The sequence below is a fragment of the Aethalodelphis obliquidens genome, unplaced genomic scaffold (assembly GCF_003676395.1).
Source record: "Aethalodelphis obliquidens isolate GAN/ISIS:26980383/991018 unplaced genomic scaffold, ASM367639v1 scaffold65, whole genome shotgun sequence".
NCBI classification, from domain to species: domain Eukaryota; kingdom Metazoa; phylum Chordata; class Mammalia; order Artiodactyla; family Delphinidae; genus Aethalodelphis; species Aethalodelphis obliquidens.
In genome coordinates this window covers 7,129,743-7,151,338 of record NW_020838009.1, presented here as the reverse complement: position 1 = coordinate 7,151,338, position 21,596 = coordinate 7,129,743, and the positions used below count along the sequence as shown (strand labels likewise).

The following is a 21,596-nucleotide window of genomic DNA, read 5'->3' as shown; positions in this document are numbered from 1 at the left end:
GCGCCGGGGGCCACTTTGCCAGTGCGCCCCAGGACCTCGAGACATGCCTTTCGTGTACGAGGGCTCGGACCGCCTTTTGGGCAGACAATAGACGCTTCTCCCAGTGGCATCTTTGGTTCTAGGGGTGGTTTATTTGGGGGACACTAACGGGACTTTCTAAGGACCAGTCTCTTAGAGCCGGGCCCCTGGCATCAGAGTTGGGCGCGTTTCCTTTTCTCAGTCTGGCGAGGGAGGAGACCTGGGGACAGTGACCGTTCTCGGCTGATAGGTGCAGGCAAGTGTCCCGAGCCTGCCGGTCCCGCATTAGACAACAAAGAGAGGCGTTAGCGGCGGCGGGGGAGGGGCGCGGCCGGGAGGAGGACGGGGCGGGCTGCGGCGAGCGCGGCGGTGGGGGGGCGCTCGCTCTCCGCTCGCTCAGCCTGCGGCCTCCGCCCGCCCCCGGCCCAGCGCGCGCCAATCGCCTCCCCCAGCGATAGTGTCAGTAGCATTGTAGAGTCAGCTCCCGCCGGTGACGTTGCGCCTCCCTCGTCCCCCTCTGGAGCCGTCTGGCTGCAGAGGCTCAGTCAAGAGGCGGGGAGGAGAGGAGGAAAAAGCGCTGAGTGAGGGCTGGCGGGCGGGCGGGCGGGAGGGAGTGGAGGAGCCGGGGAGGGGCTCCTTAAAGAAACGCTGCTGTCGCTCGCCTGCTCGCTTCTCGCTCGGCATTGTGGCCAGCCAGCCGGGCACTCGGGGGGCACGCGCGGCCGCCGCTCGAGCTCTGCCCCCACCCCACCCGCCAGCAGATCTGGGGTGGGGACCCAGGCGGGGGCTCCCGCAGCCACTGCCCGGCGTGGACCGCAAGGAGCGACCCACTCTTCCCGGCGCCGAGAAAGGAGCAACGGAGCCCTCTGCAGCCGGCCGGCCTCTCCGCCCCTGACCACTCGCTTCCCGGCTGCCTTTGTGGCCGCAGTTTCTCGCCGCCGAGCAGAGGGCCGGCGGGGGCGCGGTGCGCACGGCCGAGCGATGCCCAGCTCGCTGTTTGCAGACCTGGAGCGCAACGGCAGCGGCGGCGGCGGGGGAGGCGGCGGCGGGGGAGGCGGCGGCGGCGGCGGCAGCGGCGGGGGAGAGACCCTGGATGACCAAAGAGCCCTGCAGCTCGCGCTCGACCAGCTCTCCCTGCTGGGGCTGGACAGTGACGAGGGCGCGTCTCTGTACGACAGCGAGCCGAGGAAGAAGAGCGTGAACATGACCGAGTGCGTGCCGGTGCCCAGTTCCGAGCATGTCGCCGAGATCGTGGGGCGGCAAGGTGGGTCCGGCAGGGATGGGCAGCTGGAGGTGAGAGGGTTTCGGGCCACCGCCCCGCGGGGAAGGCGGGAGAGGAACCGAGATCCGCGGCGCCGGGGAGCCTTGGGGAGGGAGGAAGAGCCGCGCGAAGGGCCGGCGCCCCAGACAAAGAAAGTGCAGGCAGGCTGTCTCCCAGAGCCGCGCCGCGGCCACGGCGGGATGCACTTTCTCCTGCGAAAATCACTGCCTTCTCCCCTAGCGCCCCCCACCCAGCCCACCCCGGGAAATAGAATTTAAATATAAGATGCTTGGGGGAGGGGGCCTTTGATCGGTCCTTTGGGAGGGGGGAGGAGGAGGAGTGAGCATCGGATGGGAGGAGGATTCTGGATTTCTGCAAAGCGGAATGGAGCCCAGAGGAGGAACAATGGGTCCCGGGACTGCCCCCCATTCCCACCAGTCCCCCCCCGCGCTGGAGGATCTCGGCCTTCGGTCGCCTTCCCCGAACCCTTTGCCTCGTCTTCAGGGCGGACGGCGGCGCGTCCCGCTGGATACCAGCGGCATCTCCCCAGCTGACTTTTTCTGGGATTCTCGGGTTTGACTCGGGACGACTGCAGTCACTGGGGGAGGGCTGGGCAGCCAACGGACTGTTCCTCGAGCGCCTCGCGGGTGGAACCCGCTTTCCAGCCCGTGGAGCGGCCCGGGGTCTGTGAGGGAGCCGCCCCCTTTCCGCCCATCGCGCGTTCTGCCTTCCCGCTGCCCCGTACGCGGGCAGTCCCAGGTCCCCGCGGTTACCCCGGGGTAATGGGCGTGTCTGTCTCTCTCTCCCACTCCCTCCCCTGCACTCTGGCTCCCAGGTTGTAAAATCAAAGCACTGCGGGCGAAGACCAACACTTATATCAAGACCCCAGTTCGTGGGGAGGAGCCTGTCTTTGTTGTGACGGGCAGGAAGGAGGATGTGGCCATGGCTCGGAGGGAGATCATCTCTGCCGCCGAGCACTTCTCCATGATCCGCGCCTCGCGGAATAAGAACACGGCGCTCAACGGCGCAGTGCCCGGGCCGCCTAACCTGCCGGGGCAGACCACCATCCAGGTGCGGGTGCCCTACCGCGTGGTGGGGCTCGTGGTGGGGCCCAAGGGCGCCACGATCAAGCGCATCCAGCAGCAGACGCACACGTACATCGTGACGCCCAGCCGCGACAAGGAGCCGGTGTTCGAGGTGACCGGCATGCCTGAGAACGTGGACCGAGCTCGCGAGGAGATCGAGGCGCACATCGCCCTGCGCACTGGCGGCATCATTGAGCTCACAGATGAGAACGACTTCCACGCCAATGGCACGGATGTGGGCTTTGATCTGCATCATGGGTCCGGCGGGTCCGGCCCAGGCAGCCTCTGGAGCAAGCCCACCCCCAGCATTACGCCCACTCCGGGCCGCAAGCCCTTCTCTAGTTATCGCAACGACAGCTCCAGCTCGCTTGGCAGCGCCTCCACAGACTCTTACTTCGGCGGGGGGACCAGCGGCAGTGCAGCTGCCACCCCGCGCCTGGCGGACTATAGTCCCCCCAGCCCCGCGCTCAGCTTTGCTCACAATGGAAACAACAACAATGGCAATGGATACACCTACACGGCGGGGGAGGCTTCTGTGCCTTCCCCTGACGGCTGTCCTGAGCTACAGCCCACCTTCGACCCGGCTCCCGCCCCACCGCCTGGGGCTCCACTTCTCTGGGCCCAGTTTGAGAGGTCCCCGGGAGGCGGACCTGCAGCTCCCGTGTCCTCTTCCTGCTCTTCCTCTGCATCTTCGTCTGCTTCGTCTTCCTCTGTGGTCTTTCCCGGGGGCGGCGCCAGCGCGCCCTCCAACGCCAACCTGGGGCTGCTAGTGCACCGCCGGCTGCACCCGGGCACCAGCTGCCCCCGTTTGTCCCCGCCCTTGCACATGGCTCCGGGGGCGGGCGAGCACCACCTGGCTCGCCGGGTGCGCAGCGACCCGGGCGGAGGGGGCCTGGCCTACGCCGCCTATGCCAACGGCCTTGGGGCGCAGCTGCCGGGCCTGCAGCCGTCGGACACATCCGGCTCCTCGTCCTCGTCCAGCTCCTCCTCCAGCTCTTCATCCTCCTCCTCTGGGTTGCGGCGTAAGGGCAGCCGCGACTGCTCCGTGTGCTTTGAGAGCGAAGTAATCGCCGCACTGGTGCCCTGCGGCCACAACCTCTTTTGCATGGAGTGCGCCAACCGCATCTGTGAGAAGAGTGAGCCTGAATGCCCGGTCTGCCACACCGCGGTCACTCAGGCCATCCGCATCTTTTCTTGAAGGCGGCGCGCACCACGCGGGGGATGGAGAACCCGCTTCCCTCCATCCTCACTCCCCAGCGCCTCTCTGCCTACTTGGTGCCCCACCTTCTCCTCCCCGCCTCCCTGCTCACACTCTGAGATCCGAAGAGGAGCTTGGAAAGCTGTAGTATCCGCTCATTTTTTAAATTTCAATTTTTAAACAAAGGAACTTGCCAGGATATCTGCATCAAGAGTACTGTAGCCTGGGAAACCTCCGAACCACCTTAAATGCATGCTCTATAAATAATAGGAACGGCGACATTCTAGTAATGATAGTTTTTACACTGTACTTAATAGGAAGCTTCCAAAAGAAGAAAACCCCACAAGTTTTCCATTTTCTTAAAGTAGAAAAAAATGAACAATAATTATTATGATGAAGATGATAATAATAGTGCTATGGGATGTGTGGACTGTTTTAGTGTGTTCCCCTTTGTGGCTGGGTTCCTACGATGCTTATTATAGAACACAGTGGATCCTTTTTGAATGTTCGTGGAAGGGCCAGGAGTTCCTGTGAAACCAGGATACTGCAGCTTTATTAAAGTTAAAGAAACTGTAACATATCTCTTATATATTAAAAAACGTTTAAAAGTTTTAAAGAGAAATTGCATTATACAGATTGAAGTATTTTATTCTTTTTTGACTTGAAAAATTATATTTCATATTGCAAAGATGTTTACAAGTATTTTAATTTAAGTTCAGTGAACTTTTTTGTAGCTGGGTTAAATCTTTTTATTTTAGTATGGCCTTATGGCAAAGAACACTGTATTATTTTAATAATCACACAATTGTGACGGAATTACAAACCATAAAATGTGTAATGTTTTGAACAGTATTCTGTTGGGATGGAGATTTTATAGGTTCAGACAAATCTTCTAGATCTGCTTCACCCAGCATATTTTCTATTCAGTGATATAAAGCATATTTTATTCTATATTATTACAAAAAACGGAAATGTATAAACATGTCAAAAGGAACTGTTGATGCTTTCTAACATTTGTATAAATAGAATTCAGTGCAAGTTACAAAAATTCTGTTGCACCACTATAGTTTTAGTATTTCTATTTTAATACATTTGTTTACCACTTGTTTATGTATATGTAGGTGATGTTACTTGAGCTTAAATGTACTTTACTGAGCAAAGTTTAAAAAAACAAAGTATATTTTATTTTATGATAAAGGGCCTTTAACCTCATGGTCAAATACTAATATTATATTTGCTGAGACAAGATTTGAAATTGTATCAAGAGTTTTATTTTTCTGACATTTAAAGTTCTACATAATAAAGGTAAAACTTAAGTAATGGTGCTACTTCATTTTTTAAGTATTTCTATATAAATAAAATATTGAAGAAAATCTATCTTGTGTGGTAACTTGATTTTTTTTGTTTTTTTTTTAAGCTTCTTGGAGTCTACCTTTATAAGGAATCACTCTTAAGTGACAAATGGAAAGATACAACTTCCAGGCGTATTATGTCAGTATTTTATCAATAGAGTGGACTTTCAAAAGAGGCCAAGGTTGTGTTTGGTTGGATGGTTAGGCCGTGGGTAACAGTATTTTTTTTTTTTTAATTGCATGTTATCTACCGAATCAGAGCTTCCTCATTAGACATGTGTGGGCACAGTGCCTAGGATCTGTGATTCTTTTAGGGTCCCAGGAAGAGGTTTAATTTCTCTTAAAATTAGAAGAAAATAAAGGAAGTGAAAATATTCAAAGACAATGTCTTAATTTTCAGGCCCACCAAAACCTATTCAATTTTACCTAACACATTAAGAAAACAAGGTATCAAAGTATTGAAAGTTATATCAAAAATAAATTTGAATAATATTATTATGGAGGAGGGAGCAGAAGCGCCTAGGGCCTAGGAAGGTCATCATCCCACCCAGCAGGGCCCTCAAGAGTTTAAGGAGGCTGAGGGCTCTGTTTGCTGTGCTGAGTTTCCACTGAAGGTCACTTCCTTGGGGGAAGCCCAGAGATGCCAGTTTCTGCTCGTGGAGGACCGGGCTAGATTTGAGCACTGGTCCTAATAGGCTTCTGCTCGTCAGGCAGGCTAACTGGTGTTGACAGGCTGCAGGTGCTAACTGTCTGTTGTTGTTTGCGAGAAGTTTTTGTTTGTTTTTGGCAGGCTACACCTGCTCCCTGGCTGTGGGGCTTTGTCAAGGGATGGAGCCTGCATGCTTTCACTTGACAGGAACTCTGCCTTCTAGAGAGTATTTAGGAATGACCAGACCATACCGCTGGATTGCCAAGGACTTCCAGGCTGAGCTGAGCTGCCCCTGGAGAACGGTGTCTGCCTGGAATGCGGGCAGCCTTTTATTTTAACCTCTGCTGATGGGTAACATTTAGCAGGTGAGTCCAAAGAGTAGGCTGTAACATATATTGGCTGTTCCTCTTTTCCCCTTTGTATTCATTTTTATTTGTCCGGAAATTTAGTCACTGCCTACGTCATAGCTCCTGATTTGTTTGGTTTGAATGATTCTCTGCAAAGGCAGGAGACAGGCCTTTGGGGTGGGAGGAGAGAAAGGAGTGGCCCTGCTTGGGAAATTTCTGGCATCATCTTCAACTCTGGAAAGTTCCCAGGCAGTGTTTACCCCCTTCTTTGCTCCCTCAAGGACTGGAGGTTAGCTGAGGCCTGGCAAGGAGCAATATTACGGTCCAATGCCCGCTTTCCTTCAGCTGTTCCGAAGTGCCTAGAACAGAACCAAGAGCCTTTTCGCACTGATTTCTCTAGTGATGCAGCTTTGCTTTGCTGCTTTAGCAGAATGATTCCAGAGAAGGCGAGGAAAAATCGAAGCCTTGATTGGTTGAATTTCACATGGGCTCTTACTCACTGAGATTTTTTTGCGGTCCATATGCTGCTTTAGAACATGAGAAAAAAAAATCAGGTTTCGAGGCTACTGACACGCCCTTGGATGGCTTGTATTTCTTTGTGGTGAGAGGTCCCCTTTGTTGACATGACGTTTTGGAATATATTAATAAAACCAGGATTCTTGAGAGGAGAGAGAGCTTTTCACTATTGGTTTCCTCTGCAGGGCAGGCCCTTGTCACCAGCGGAGGATGTGGACACAAGCTAGTGGCATTAGATGGCATTAACTTTTGATCCAAGGCAGGCTTTTTGTCCCATCCCCCAGGTCCCACAAATGACAACTGTGGAGGTGGTCGCTTGCTGTGGAGGTTCTCCAGCTGGAGAGATGAGAGGTACCACTTTTATGCCTTGCAACTACTAGCAGTTTCCCTTTCTACTTTCTACTAGCCATCTGAAATCCGTCTTTCTGCAGCAACAAAATACCAGCTAACAGACATCTCTGCCCCGAATTATTGGTCCATGTTTCCTTTCTTTATGTGGACTACTGGTTCTCAACTGGGGGTGATTTTGCAAACCCCCTCACCCCTGATTTGACAATCTCTGGAGACATTTTGGGCTATGACAACGTGGGGTAGTGCTACTGGCATCTAGTGGGTAACAGCCAGGGACGCTGCTTAAACATCCTGCAAAGCACAACAAAGAATCATCCAGCCCAGGGTGAGAAACCCTGATGTAGACAAAGAAAATGGGTCTTCCCTGCTGTCTTTTCACTGCCTTGAAATTGGTGATATTGTTCTGACATTTAAATGCACAGAGGTTGACCCTCGGTGGTGCTCTGGGATTGCCCACTACCCAGGGTAGCTCTAGTGGTATCAGGAATATTGCAGGGGAAGCCAAGGCTGATGTGTGAGCACGGGAGGTCAAAATTAAGGAAATCATTTTTCTTCACCAAAGAGTGGTAGATTGCACTCAATCAATAATAATGTTTGCATGGAATGTTCAAAGCGCTTTCTTTTTGATTGTCTCCTGTGATCCTTTCTACAACCGTAAGGGAGAAACCATTGAGATTTTGCTGTACGTATTTGTAGTAAAACACACTCAAAATGTAGTCCTACCAACATTGGCTCTTGGGAAAAGCTCTATTATTGTCAGTGACTATCAGGCACTAAGAGATCCAGAGCTTTTATCTCTTAAGCCTTATCTTTCCAAGAAATATGAACAAATTTGCTCCATCTCAAGGAGGTTTTGAGCCTGCTGGCCAGGGTGATGCTGGTAGTAATTGTCCTTGAAGCTTTATGGGGGGCAAGGCAACTTGGGGAGAGATACAGACCCTCTCTAATACAGACCCTCTCCAATACAGACCCTCTCCAAGTTGAATCTTCAGATGAGACTGCAGCCCTGGCCAACATCTTGACTGCCTCCTAAGAGACATTGAGTCAGAAATACCCAGCTAAGCCAAACCCTGATTCCAGACCCACAGAAACAGTGAAATAATAAATGTGTGTTGCTTTAAGCCTCTAAGCTTTAGGGCAGTTTGTTATGCACAAATAGAAAATGAATACAGTTATGCCATTAACTGTTAAAACAGTGGTCATCCTTGGAGAACAGGGCTGGTATTTGGGCTTGATAACAGAAAACTGGCTCTGCCATTTCCTAGCTGTGTATCTTGGGAAAGTTACTAAACTTCTCTGTGCCTCACTTTTATCATCTATGAAATGGGGATAATAACAGTAACATACCTCAAAGGGTTGCTCTGAGGAGCATTTAGGGTAATGCATGGCGTATGGTATGCGCTCTCTATCTCTATGAGTCCTTATGTTTGCCATTATTATTTTTTCACTTAATATCCTCATGACCTTTGGGTTTTTTTACTATGTGATTATATTACTTTCATAGGTCAAAAATAGTTTAAAAAATTTAGAATCGGAAGCATGAGGGGTGTTTGTCGATTTTGTCTGGGCCAGATCTTCTACGTCTGAACATTTTGATGGACATCATATCTTTAATACAATGCTATTATTTTATTTTGTATAGGAGACATTACACTTTTCAAAATGCTTTCATATGAATCATCTCACAGACACCCCGTGAAGCAGTGAATAATATGGCTATCATTTTTATCCTCATTTTACAGCCCAAGAAACTGAGCTTAAATGCTTTGCCCAACAGGCAGTCTTTGGTGAAGTGGAGACTAGAGATTTCTGGAAACCTAGTTCCTTTTAACCATGCCCTGTGCAGACATACAGAAGACTCCTGCTTTTACAGAACAGCCCAAAGTGACTCCAATGAGTTATGAGTAAATTTAATAGACTGCTTACTGAAAATATCCAAACCTACCACCCATGGACTTAGAGGCCAGTAAAACACGCTTCTCATTAAAAACCATGATGACCTCATCTTAATATTCCTCCGATGACTCAGAAGACACTTCACCATCAGTGAACTGTACAGCAAGAAAATGATCACTTAAAATCTCTTGATAAAAATGACTATGATATTTGGGGTTACTTATCACAGCCACACTTTTATGGTGTACCTCCCAGATCTGTTCATTCATCCACTCTTCCTATTCAGGGAGCACCGCTGTTGTTCTGTTAACTCTGCCTTTGCTCTGAGACTTCGGGGAATTCACTATGCATCTTCCATCTCCGATTTTCTTGGCATATTAGTCCCTTGAGATGCCTACATGAGAGTAACCTGGAAAATGTATATGAAATAGAACTTCCTGGGTCCACCTTTTGGAATTCTTATTCAGTATATTTGGGATGAAGCCTGGAAATCGCAGTTTAAAAAGCTCCCTCTATTGCTTCAATAGGGGATGGTTAGTTAAAGATATAAATCCTAGACTTTAGACAACTCTGCAGAGTGCTGTTCAAAAGAGTTAAGCAGACTGATTTGTGTTGCTATTGAACAATATGCATTCTTAAGAGGAAAACGTTAAGGTACACTAGAGTACCTACAGTATGCTACACTTGTATTAAGATTGTATATGGAGACTTACCTACAAGTATCATTGTATATACATGGAATGGACCTCTGGGGAGGGAGACTGGGGGTCAGGGGTCAGGGGCTGGAGAGAGACCTACTTGTCATTGTATATCCTTTTGTGGTGTTTGGATCTTTAAAGAAATTTTGTACGTGACCTATTCAAAATATTTTCTATAGTTGATAATGATGCATACGTGTTGGTCCATTGATTGGAACAAATGTACCACATTGATGGTGGACGAGGCTGTGTGTGCGGCAGGGTGGGTGGGGGCATCGGGGGAGAGGTGGGAACTCTGTACTTTCCTCAATGTTTGTGTGAACCTAGAAATTCTCTAGAATTAAAGTCTATTCATTAGCGCAATTTTTTAAAGTGCTAGGCGTGGTAAAGCCATGTGTAAATGAATGTAAGGCTAGACTGATGGATTGATTAACAGGCTGACGAAGCAAAAGCTCCCCCTGAGATTCTGCTGTGTAGCCAGGTTTGGGAATCACTGGACATGGTGGGTGGAAGGCCCCTTCCACTGACGGTTCCAGGTGAACAGAAGAGTAGAGGGTAAGATTTCAAAAGCAGGTCAGATTAGGTTGTAGAGAGCCTGGAAAGCTCGACTGGGGGTTTTGGGGTGTGTCTTGCAGGCATCAGGGGACACTGTTTTCATAGTGAGCCAGATGGGCTGGGAAAAGGCCAGGACAGGCTGGAGTAGGGAGGCCATGGCCATGATCCAGGAGGTAGACGGTGAGGCACGAGGTCGCGGAGCATCTGGGATGATGAGAGAAGAGGAGAGAGTTGTGAGGGCCTTGAAAAAGTATTAGGTTGAATCATGTGAAATTGCTGATATTGGACCATTTTGCTCTACATTAATCACAACTTCATGCGGTTCAACCTAACAGAATTGACACTGTGAGGCGGCAGGGGGCATCTCTGGAGAGTGAGGATGGACGGGGAGACTTGGGGATTTAAGTCTCAGTGGCTAGAGCACCATTATTAAAAAGAGAGGAACGAGGATGTTTGAGGTGATGACTAAATGGAGTGTCATGGAGTTTTAGACCGTGGGATTTTAGAGCAAACGCTTTTGCTTATGTTTCCTGAATATGTCTTGTGTTTCTACATATTTATGCCTTTGCCTGAACCATTCCCTCTGCCTAGGAAATGTGTTGATTTTTTCTTTTTAGTAAAGATCCAAATGGAAGCCTGATAAAATAGAGAAAAGAAAGGTCTACCTGGAGCAAAGTTTATGACCTCACTGGGGTGGAGGAAGATTATCAAAAATTTGAAAGGTAGAAAGAATCATGAACATTTGACGGGGTTGGGAATGGGCCTTGGAACAGAGAAACACCCGAAGGAATGTGATATTTTAGGAAGAGGATGTTGCTGGTGGTAGGCAGGATTGATTCCCCGCAAAATTGTCAGTGACCCAAGATGAGATGGGGAGGGCCTGGACCCAGGAGATAGCAGTTGGATTAGGAAGGAGGGGAGTGAGATGAGGTGCTTCGTGCTTAGCGAATCTTAGCACAAGAAGGGAGTTTAAATATAATCTGGTTCAAACAGCACCTCCACCGATGCTGGAACCACCATTTCCTTGAAGAGCTTGGGAAGTCATCACTCTTTTTTTTATATCTCAGTTTTATTGAGATGTAATTGACCGACAGCACTGTATAAATTTAAGGTATATAGCATAACGATTTGACTTTCATACATCATGAAATGATGACCATAATAAGTTTAGTGAACATCCATCATTTCATAGAGATACAACCTTAAAGAAATAGAAAAAAATATATTTTCCTGGTAATGCGAATTCTTAGGATTTATGCTCTTAACAACTTTTATATATAGTGTACAGCAGTGTTACTTATCTTTATCATGTTGTACATTACATCCTTAGTATTTATTTATTTTATAACTGGAAGTTGGTACCTTTTGACTGCTTTCACCCAATTTCCACTCGCTCTCACCCCCCCCATCTGGGATCATGATCTCTTTTTCTATGAGTTTGTTTGCTTGGTTTTGGAGTATAATTGACCTACAGTACTATGTTAGTTCCTGGTGTACAACAGCGTGTTTCAGTATTTCTATACGTTTCAAAATGATAAATCTAATTGTCATCTATCACCGTCCAAAGAACTTACACAATTAATGACTCTATTCCCCATACTCTACATTTCGTACTTGTGACTCACTTATTTTGTAACTGAAAGTTTATACCTCACCTATTTCTCTCCTCCACCCACCCGCTTCCCCTCTGGCAACTACCTGTTTGTTCTCTGAATCTTTCTGTTTTGTTACCTTTGTTTATTTATTTATTTTCCTTTAGACACCACATACAAGTGAAATCATACAGTATTTGTCATTCTCAGTCTGGAAAATCATCACTCTTGTGCCTTTGGGCAGGTCTAACTGTGAGAAAGCTTGTCCTTGCCCGGAGTCAAAAGCTGAAACTCCACCGGGCAGCTTTCATTTTATGGATCAAGTCACGTTATTTTTTATTTTATTTTTATTTTTTTTGCGGTACGCGGGCCTCTCACTGTTGTGGCCTCTCCCGTTGCGGAGCACAGGCTCCGGATGCACAGGCTCAGTGGCCATGGCTCACGGGCCCGGCCGCTCCGCGGCATGTGGGATCTTCCCGGACCGGGGCACGAACCCGCGTCCCCTGCATCGGCAGGCGGACTCTCAACCACTGCGCCACCAGGGAAGCCCCACATTATTCTTTTACCTGACAACTCGTCAGTGATTTGAAGGCACTGACCGTGAGACCTCGAATTTTCTCGCTTCCATGCTACGTAGCTCAGGGGCTTTAACTTTTCTGTAAATGATGTGCTTTGGGCCCATTTACCTTAAGCTCCGGTAGCTCACGACTGGACAACTGTACTCTAGGTGTGGACAGATAGGAGCAGAGCAGGGACACCTCCTTCCATTCGCGTGGCCTTGGGAAGCATTCACCTTCTTGGTGGCCTAATCACACTGGCCCATGCTGGAGTGAGTCCTGACACAAACCATGAGGGTGGCATTACACTTGCTGCCAGGTGTGTGGCCAGCTTTGGTGAGTGGCTGGATGTGGAGGTCAGTGAGGATTGGACCCACTTTCCAAGCAGAGGCTCTGTCATGAAGATTGGCTTTGGGCCAGCTGAAGAAGTTGTCTGTAGGGTCCAGGTCTTTTTCCAAATCCCTAAGGGGACTTGTTGGAGAGCAGTGGAGAGTGGATTAGAAACCATAAGTAGATTGGAAATCCAGAAAAGGCTGCGGAGCCCTTTTTAAGAAACCACTTTATTGAGGCATGATTGACATAAAAAGCTGTACACATTTAATGTATGCATTCCTATACATGTTTATGTACAAATTTAGTGTATTTAATTCAATGAGTTTGGGGATCAGTAGACACCTGGGAAATCATCACCCTTAAGGCCATAGACATACCCATCACTTCCCAAAGTTTCTTCCTGCCCCCCTCAACTCCAAAAGTTATTTATCTTACATAACTGAAATTTTATACCCTTTGACCACTACCTCCCCCTCCCCTTTGCCCCCAGCCCCTGATAATCTTTGTCCTCCTCTCTGCTTCTATGAGTTTGACTATTTCAGACTGCACATATATGTGAGATCATGACGTATTCATCCTTCTGTGACTGGTTTTTTTCATTTAGCATAATGTCCTCCAGGCCCATCCATGTTGTCCCAGATGGCAGGATTTCCTTCTTATTTTTCAGGCTGAATGGTGTTCCATTTTAAAATACCACATTTTAAAATATATATCACAGGGCTTCCCTGGTGGCGCAGTGGTTGAGAGTCCGCCTGCCGATGCAGGGGACGCAAGTTCGTGCCCCGGTCTGGGAAGATCCCACATGCCGCGGAGCGGCTGGGCCCGTGAGCCATGGCCTCTGAGCCTGTGCGTCCAGAGCCTGTGCTCCACAACGGGAGAGGCCACAACAGTGAGAGGCCCCGTGTACCGCAAAATAAAATAAAATAAAATAAAATATATACCACATTTAAAAATCTGCTCACCTGTTGACAGACACCCGGGTCGTTTCACATCTTGGTTATTGTGACTAGCGCTGCAGTGAACATGGGGGTGCACGTATGGAGGAGTATTTCTGGACTTTTCTCAGGGAATCTCGTTCCAATTCATACAGAGGCTACCTCTGATGGGTGTGCAGTTTCCCCTCCACTCTCTTATCTTCCTCGCTCTTCCTTCACTGCCACGATCCTCTTGATATTCTCTATATGGTCCTCCTATGAGGTTCCCAACTCCATCCCAGAGAGTGGGTGCAAAGTCTTCAAAGTTCTAACACCCTACCCCCTACCCCCCGTGTCAGGAGGCATATTGAGACCACGTACTGTGGGAGAGAGTGTAAGCCTTTCTGTGTCAACAGAGAGGAGCATCTACAAGACAAATCTTTCTAATATTGACAGCTTCTCCTAGTACGATGTCTAGATGTTATTTGACTAACATGCCCTTCTTTTTTCGTTTAACTTAAAAAAAAAAACTGTGGTTAAAATATACTTAACATAAACTTACCATTTTAACCACTTTTTTTTGTAGCAGCCCTAGCCTATACCCACTAGATACCAGTAGCATATTCCTAAATGTGACCACCCAAAATATGTCCAAACACTTCCCAATATAACCGGGGGAAATATCACCCCTGCTGGAGAACTACTGCCTTAACCTTATTCTTCAGATCATAATCTAAAAGTAGAGAAAATTAACTTCATCATCTGGGAGTTGAAGCTTACTGCCTTGGGCTTATATTTACCTGATACAGTGGTTCTCAAAGTTTACTGTGTGTAAGAATCACCTGGCGGAACATGTAAAATACAGATTCCTGGTTTTTGTTTCCACTGAAAACTTGGTGCAATAGGTCTGGGTTAGAACCTAAGAATCTGACTTTTTTTTTTTTTTTTGCGGTACGTGGGCCTTTCACTGTTGTGGCCTCTCTCGTTGCGGAGCACAGGCTCCGGACGCGCAGGCTCAGCAGCCATGGCTCACGGGCCCAGCCGCTCCGCAGCACGTGGGATTCTCCCAGACCGGGGCACGAACCCGTGTCCCCTGCATCGGCAGGCGGACTCTCAACCACTGCGCCACCAGGGAAGCCCAGAATCTGACTTTTAAAAGGTACAATATATCTTTGCAGCTTATTTATTTTATACATAGTAATTTGTATTTCTCAATCCCCTCCCCCATCTTGCCTCTCCCCACCCCTCCCCCACTGGTAAACACTAGTTTGTTCTCTGTATCTGTGAGTCTGTTTCTGCTTTGTTATACGTATTCATTTGCTTTTATTTTTTCTAGATTCCAAATATAAGTGATAACATACTTGTCTTTCTCTGTCTGACTTATTTCTCCAAGCATAATACCCTCTAGTCCATCTATGTTGCTGCAAATGGCAAAATTTTATTCTTTTTTATGGCTGAGTAATATTCCATTGTGTGCATACACACACACACACACACACACATACAAGTGTACAATTCAGCGGCATTAAGTACATTCACCTTGTTGTGCAGCCACCACCATCATATATCTCCAGAACTTTTACATCATCTCAAACTGAAACTCTATATCCAGGAAACAATAAATAACTCCCCATTACCTCCCTTCCCCCAGGTCCTGGCAACCACTGTTCTACTTTCTGTCCCTATGAATTTGACTATTTGAAGTCAGAGCCCTCTTTTTATATTCCTGTTTATCACAGACTTCCTTCCCACCAGGGGAAGGTGGATAGGAAAAAAGGTCATCTGGGGAAAAGAAACTTTTATACCTAGTAATATTCTGACCATGTTAAGAAAGCAAACCTTCCTCACCTCTACCCACAGGCTCACCTGAGAATCAGGTGAGGACCTGGGGAGGGGCTCTATCTGTTGAGGATGACTTCAAAGAAGAAAAGAACTGCTCTTCAGTAGGAGAATTGGGGACCAGGGTTTCTATACAACTTGAAACAATTTGTGCTAGGTTTATCTTGATTATGTCTATAAAAAGTCTATTTCCATATCCTTAGGCAAACGATGCATTTAGAAGCAGAGACATGACAGGCATATAAAGAAGTGACGATCAAGAGAGAGCCTCAGTGTGCTTGCTTATTTCAAAATGGTGTGTGTGTGTGTGTGTGTGCGGGTGTAGCTTAAGAATTTTTTCCAGCCTTCTCATGGGTGTGGTTTTTACATAATTGTTTTAACCAATGAATATACAATTTTCAGAAATTATCTGAAAATCTCCATTGTTGCTTTATACATATATTGACACTAATAGATGACAGGGACAAAATTTCTGCTTATAGGGATGATGACATTTCAGAGGATTCATTTATTTAATCTTTTTTGAAATTGTTTAGAAATTCTACAACAGTTAAGGTTCAACATTTGTCATCGACTTTGAATTTACTGCAGTGAATAACAGCGTTTTTAGAAGAATCTTGTGTTTCTGAGCACTTATTACATAAAGGTTGAAGATATTTAAGAAGTATAGAAATGTACCTTCTAAAACTTGGCCTCTGTCTGAGGCACTTTTTTATAAGAACTCACAGTGTAACCTGTAAGCAGGTTTACATACAATACTACATATGCAATAGCATAGTAAGCCGTAAGGCACATAATGGGAATATATTTGACCCCCAGACTCACTAAATGATTGATCTGAGAAGAAAAAAAAATCGCTAACTATATTTAAGTGACACACAGAAATAAAGAAATGCACTCTTTTAGTAGTAACCATTAGAATTTGCTAAACAATGTAGCGTACACTGGCTCCAGCTTGTGTTAATTAAATATCGAAGACAAACATTTGTTACTAGGAAGATTTTATGATCCATTTACTATTAGTAGCAGTGTTTCAAATCTTCTGTTTGTGTGAGCATGTACATCAATGTGTTATTGTCATAAAAGTTTCATCTCAAGAGCTCAGTCTTCATTCATATAGAAGTACCAGCTAGATTCCAGCCATTCCACTGCAAAGAAGAGATCAAAATGAATGAAAACCTCCAGTCTGCATTTCCCATTTAGGGAGAAAGAATGCCTCACATTTCACTCAAGCATTTATAAGACGTTTGGGACAGAGGAAATCGTAGCAGGGCTGGGATGTTGAACATACTGACTCAATATCTCGCCCTTTGCTCCGTAAATTTGGGGCTGCCAAGTAGCTCACTACGAGAGAGTGAAGCACACTCCAGGTCTCCACGTTTTGGGTGGAACGAGGCCATATATCAAATTTGGAAACTAGAGTGAAGTCCCTTCCAGGGCAGCCCAAGTAATTCTTCTTTCATGGTCAGAATATTGATACTCCTGCATCCAAATTGATGTCCAAAATGAATCAATCAGACTCAGAAGCTTCTCAAAATAGAGAAATAGGCAGGTTTTAGAGCCCAGGACAGTCAGAATACAAAAACAAGTCATGGTGTGGCCCTATCTTATTGAATCAAGTCTGTGATAGGACCTTGTGGCCACAGGCAGTCTGTACACAAGTTGATGATTTTCAGAAAGCGACGGGCCCTCTGTGAGTGGGGGGAACTCGACTCTTGGCTTTTGCTAAGAGCTCTGAGAATCTCTCTGGTGGTTGTCTTACCGTTCTGGAGGTGAGAAGCAGAGAGCAAGGTGTCAGCGGGGTTGGTTTCTTCCGAGGGCTCTGAGGAAAGGATCTCTTTTTGGCTACTTTGATTTGTAGATGGCCATCTTTATACGATCTCTTCACATCATCTTCCCTCTCTGTATCTGTCTCTATTTTCAAATCTCCTCGTTTAATAAGGACACCCGTCATATTGGATTAGGGCCTACCTTAATGACCTCAGGTTTACTTGATTATTTCTGTTAAGGACCCTATCTCCAGAGAAGGTCACATTCTGAGGTCCTGGGGGCTAGGACCACAACATGTGTTTTTTTTTCATATGTTGAAATTCAATCCGTAACACTTCCTGTAGTGGCTTAAGCAGAATTTGAGTGGATTTACATACAGGGAGCCCCAGAGTAAGCCGATCAGCCCTTGTCTGGTGGCTCAGAGACACAACCAGGACTCACAGCTCTTTCCAGCTTTCTGCTGTGTCATCTGTTATGTGTTTAATGCCTCAGGGTCACAAGACAGCTGCTGCACCCTCAGGCCTCTTGTCTGTGGTTCCAGCATGAAAACGGGGGTGAAAGGGTGAAGAAGACCATAAAAAAGCATGTTCCTGGTGCACCTTTGCCTTTTCATTCAGGGACTACCTCTCATTGGCCAGAACCGTGCCTGTCGTTGGGAAATCAAATATTTTTAGCTGGACACCACGCTACCTTGAAGGAAATCTGCATTTTTCTGGTAAAGATAAAGGATAAAGTTGAGGGAGGGGGCAGTAACTATTAGACAAATAGCAGTAGAACTACTTCAGGAGCTAAGACTGCAAGGACCAGGAATTTGCCAAAGCCAAAGTTAAGGCTGAGCTCACCAGCCAGGTAGTTTAATAGGATCTGTCTGAGTTTGACAGAGACCAGTCTGGGCGCAGGGTATGGGACCTGAAGCTTAGAGAGAGGATGGAGGGGCTCAAAAGAGTCAACTCGCCACTCTGTGGGCCATTTCCAAGGCCTAGTATTGACCTCTATTGATGCTGGTTGGACATGCAGAGGTGGCAGTGGCTAGATTGGCCATGGTGGTGGGAGTCCATGCTGCTGGGCCCATGCGTAGCCTCCATCTCTCCATTTGGGGGCTCATTCTGCAAGTTCTGGGGTAGCTGATGACAAAGGCTGGCTGAAGCCAACTGGCCGAGTCCTTTTGTCTAGTTGGCTGGCCATCGCCTCTTCCATGGTGGATTCTTCCCGGTGGGGTGACTTCCGTCAGCCTCCTACTCTCATTCGTACATGCCCTCTTCTGATTGCAGATGTTAGGCAGTCCCCTTGTTGGCTGGTTGCCTCCTTTGCTCCTCAGAGCACTGTGCTCTATGAGCAAACTCCACAGCTCCCTATGGGTGCTCCTCGGATGTGCCGTCGTCGCGCCCTCTTGGCTTCTGGGAGTGAAGCACTGCCTCTATTGTTCCGGGGCCCCGTCAATACAGATTGCTATTAACCTGCCCAGCTTCGTGAGTATCTTACCTATAGCCAGCACCAGCCTGCAGAAGAGAGCTATCCATGCGTTGCTTAGTGTTTTTGGTGCCCCTCTGGCCAGCTCTTTTCTGGTGGCCTTGGTGCACGCCACCCATGGAACGTAATCCTCTAGTGGGTCTATTGGCCTCGTAATATATCCATTCCAGCATGCCCACTGACCTGATCTTTTGTTTTTTCCCTTCCGCTGTTGTTTGCTAAAGTAACTCAGCCATGTCCTCTTTGCTTAGTAAGTGGGCCATCTATTTCTCCAGGTTCTAAAAACCATCATAGCATCAAGAAAGCACCCCCCAACACACACACACACACACACACACACACTCATACATGCACACACACTGAAACATTTTCTCAGGTTACCACCTGTGAAATCTACAGCAGTTAGGTAGCCACCTTATGCCAGGGAGTGTGCCTGCATTCCACTGGAGATGAGGTCCTCCTTGCTGATCTGGCAATGAGTCATCCAGTTCCAAGATGAAATTCCAGGATGAAGGAAGTCGTCAGGGAGGATGGAACTGCCTGGGGTCTGGGGCAGGAAACTCTTGTCAGGGGTTTACTCTGACATGAGTCCTGTGGCCCAACAAAGAATCCTCAAAGGTCATGTGTCAAGAGGAATCAGAAATTTACCAGTGAGTGGAAGGCTTGTGGGACCTTATTTCTTGCCACCCTAAGAGGGAAAGAGAGCTCCTGATGGACGGTGCTTGGCGTGGGGGGTGGGGGGGGTGGGCGGGGGCAGAGATGGAGTGTCTCAGAGAAAATGCCTGGGCTGAACAAGAAGGGAAAGAGGTTCTGAGAGTCAGGGTATAGGTGGCCGGGGGGCAAGCTGGCAGCACGGGATCCCTGGATTAAGAAGCGCTCAGGGACTGAATGGGTCTGACCTCAATGCGAATTCAAAAGGAAACCAGAAGATCACGGCAGTTGGGTGGGGAAAGAGTGTATAGCACTTCAGACAAAACCCAGAGCCCTGATGATGCTGTATTTTTGAGGCCAGGGCCCGCCCACCCTGCCTTGGGTCCCTCTACCCCTCTCTGTCCTTCCCATCTACCCTACACTCAGGGATCAACGAACTGGCAAGGAAGAACTTCCTATTTTTCTCATTTAAAAAAGTTTGCTTTGCCTAACTCAAGAATGTGGAATTTCTTGTTCACCCTTGGGGCCTTGCCACGTTTCACTCTTTGCACATCTTTCCTGGCCCCTCGTCCCCGCTGTCGTCTGTTATCCCCCTTTGCTTTCTCCATCCTCTCACCTTTCTGCCCCATGCCTTCTCCTGATGGATACCGTGCTTCCTGCCACAGCCCTGCCCTCCTCACACACCGCAATCACACACACAAACTTCCACAAACTCTTCTTCCTTTTGAGTTCCCTGGGCCCTGCTTTTGACTGAGGAATTGGCTTCTGACTTCAAAGATTTCAGACACAGTAGATGTCAATTATTGGACTTCACTCTAGAGGTTAATCTGAATTCAAGAACTTTGACTTGAGAGGCAAATGTTTAGAGAGAGGCAATTGCATTACTTTCAAGTCTATAGATAACCTACTGGAACATTGTCAAGGGGAGAGAACACCTCTGTATCAGGAAATCTTATAAAAGCCTTAACAGAAACATAAGATTTTTTCTCCTTTCTTAAATATATTTGCTGATGTAAGATGCCTTACCTTTAAAGAGGTCAATATTTCTCCTACTTAAACTAGAATGCCACTAAAGAGAAACACGTATTCCTCTATGGACACAAAACTGCATTTTGAAGGTTAAGTAAAAATATTTTTCCAAGTTCTGATGGACAGCTTCATCCAACAGTCAACAAACAAATGCTGGAATTAAAAACAAATTAAACTGATAAGTACTGTACAAAATGTGCCACAATATATACAAACAAGGCAGGCTTTCTTTAGGTTGAATACAAGTTTGTCATTAGGTATTACTATTATTAGTCTGTTTGAAATCACACACTAATTGGATATTCCCCAAGTACTTGGGACCCAGAACTTGAAATGAGGGTAGAGTAAGCCTCTGGGGTGGGAGTGGGACAAAATTGATGGGATTTCATAGACTGCCAGGCTGGAGAGAACCTCATGGATCCCTTGAGACCAAAACCCTTAGGGCAAGGTTTCTCAACCTCCCACCACTGACATTTCGAGACAGGTAATCTTTGTTGAGGGAGCTGTCTTATGCATCGTGGGATGTTTACCAGTGTGCTTGACCTCTACCCACTAGAGGCCAGCAGCAACTCTTCACCCTTGTGTGACAATCCAAAATGTCTTCAGACATTGCCAAATATCCCTTGGGGGGTCGAATTGCCTCTGCTTGGGAATTTGCCCTACATTATAGACAAGGAAGGGGATCCAGAGACCTCATGGCGATTTCCACTATGGAAGAGGAAAAATGTTCTCGGCTGGATCCTCCAAACAAAGAATCCTACCAGATCCAGGAAGGGGCAGTGGGTAGCTGAGGTGGGTCTTTCTTAAGACCAAAAAACTGGACCCGGGGGGCATCAGAGAAGCAGTGGAGGACCCTAGAGGAGGAGCCAATTGAACGGAAAGCAGGGAACATGTTTTTAACCACTGAGGATCCCCTTCCTCCATACCTAGCTTGCAGGAGAGGGCAGCGTTTGTTCTCCAATAATCAAAACTAGCACAGGACCCCTGGAGGTCCCAATGGGACCCTTGAAGACAAGATAGAATCTGAAATAGCAGAACTTGCTCCTGGGATAGATGGAGGAGAAAGAAAGGCTCCGGGCGGTGACCCCGGCTGGAATAGCTGGTTACTATTAGTGGCTTCTGTTGCTTGGCCTGATGCCAAGAGATAAGAGAAGGCAAAGAAAGAAACATGTCCAGTCCTGCAAAAGCAGTTGGGTGAGCAGAGACAGCAGCTGCACAGGCTGGAAAAACAGCTGGACAGGATGCAAAAAAACAGGAGGCTTGGAAGGAAGACAAGGCATCCCCTGCTCCTAAGATGAGACTGAGGATAAACCTCTTCAACTTCGGAAGAGAAATCAACCAAGTGGAACGTTTTGTCCTGTTTTTCGAGGCTCTCCGTCAGGGACCTTTGAATCTGCCACCCATCCCCCCACTCTGGATTGCCCAGCAGGACTGGCCCCAGGAGCAGGTGTTCTGGGAGGAAGCTCAGAATAGCTGACCTTAGAGGGACACCCATGCCCAAGAGAAGAGGGTGGA

At 47.5% G+C, this 21,596-nt stretch overlaps 1 protein-coding gene across 1 annotated transcript; it reads left to right on the top strand.

Moving 5' to 3' along the window:
- Positions 1–674: 674 nt before the first annotated feature.
- On the top strand, positions 675–4,185 carry MEX3B (mex-3 RNA binding family member B). Its single transcript, XM_027089178.1, has 2 exons — positions 675–1,282; positions 2,115–4,185. The coding sequence occupies exons 1-2, from the start codon at positions 1,000–1,002 to the stop codon at positions 3,560–3,562; spliced, it is 1,731 nt and encodes a 576-aa protein (XP_026944979.1). The 5' UTR covers positions 675–999; the 3' UTR covers positions 3,563–4,185.
- Positions 4,186–21,596: the final 17,411 nt, after the last annotated feature.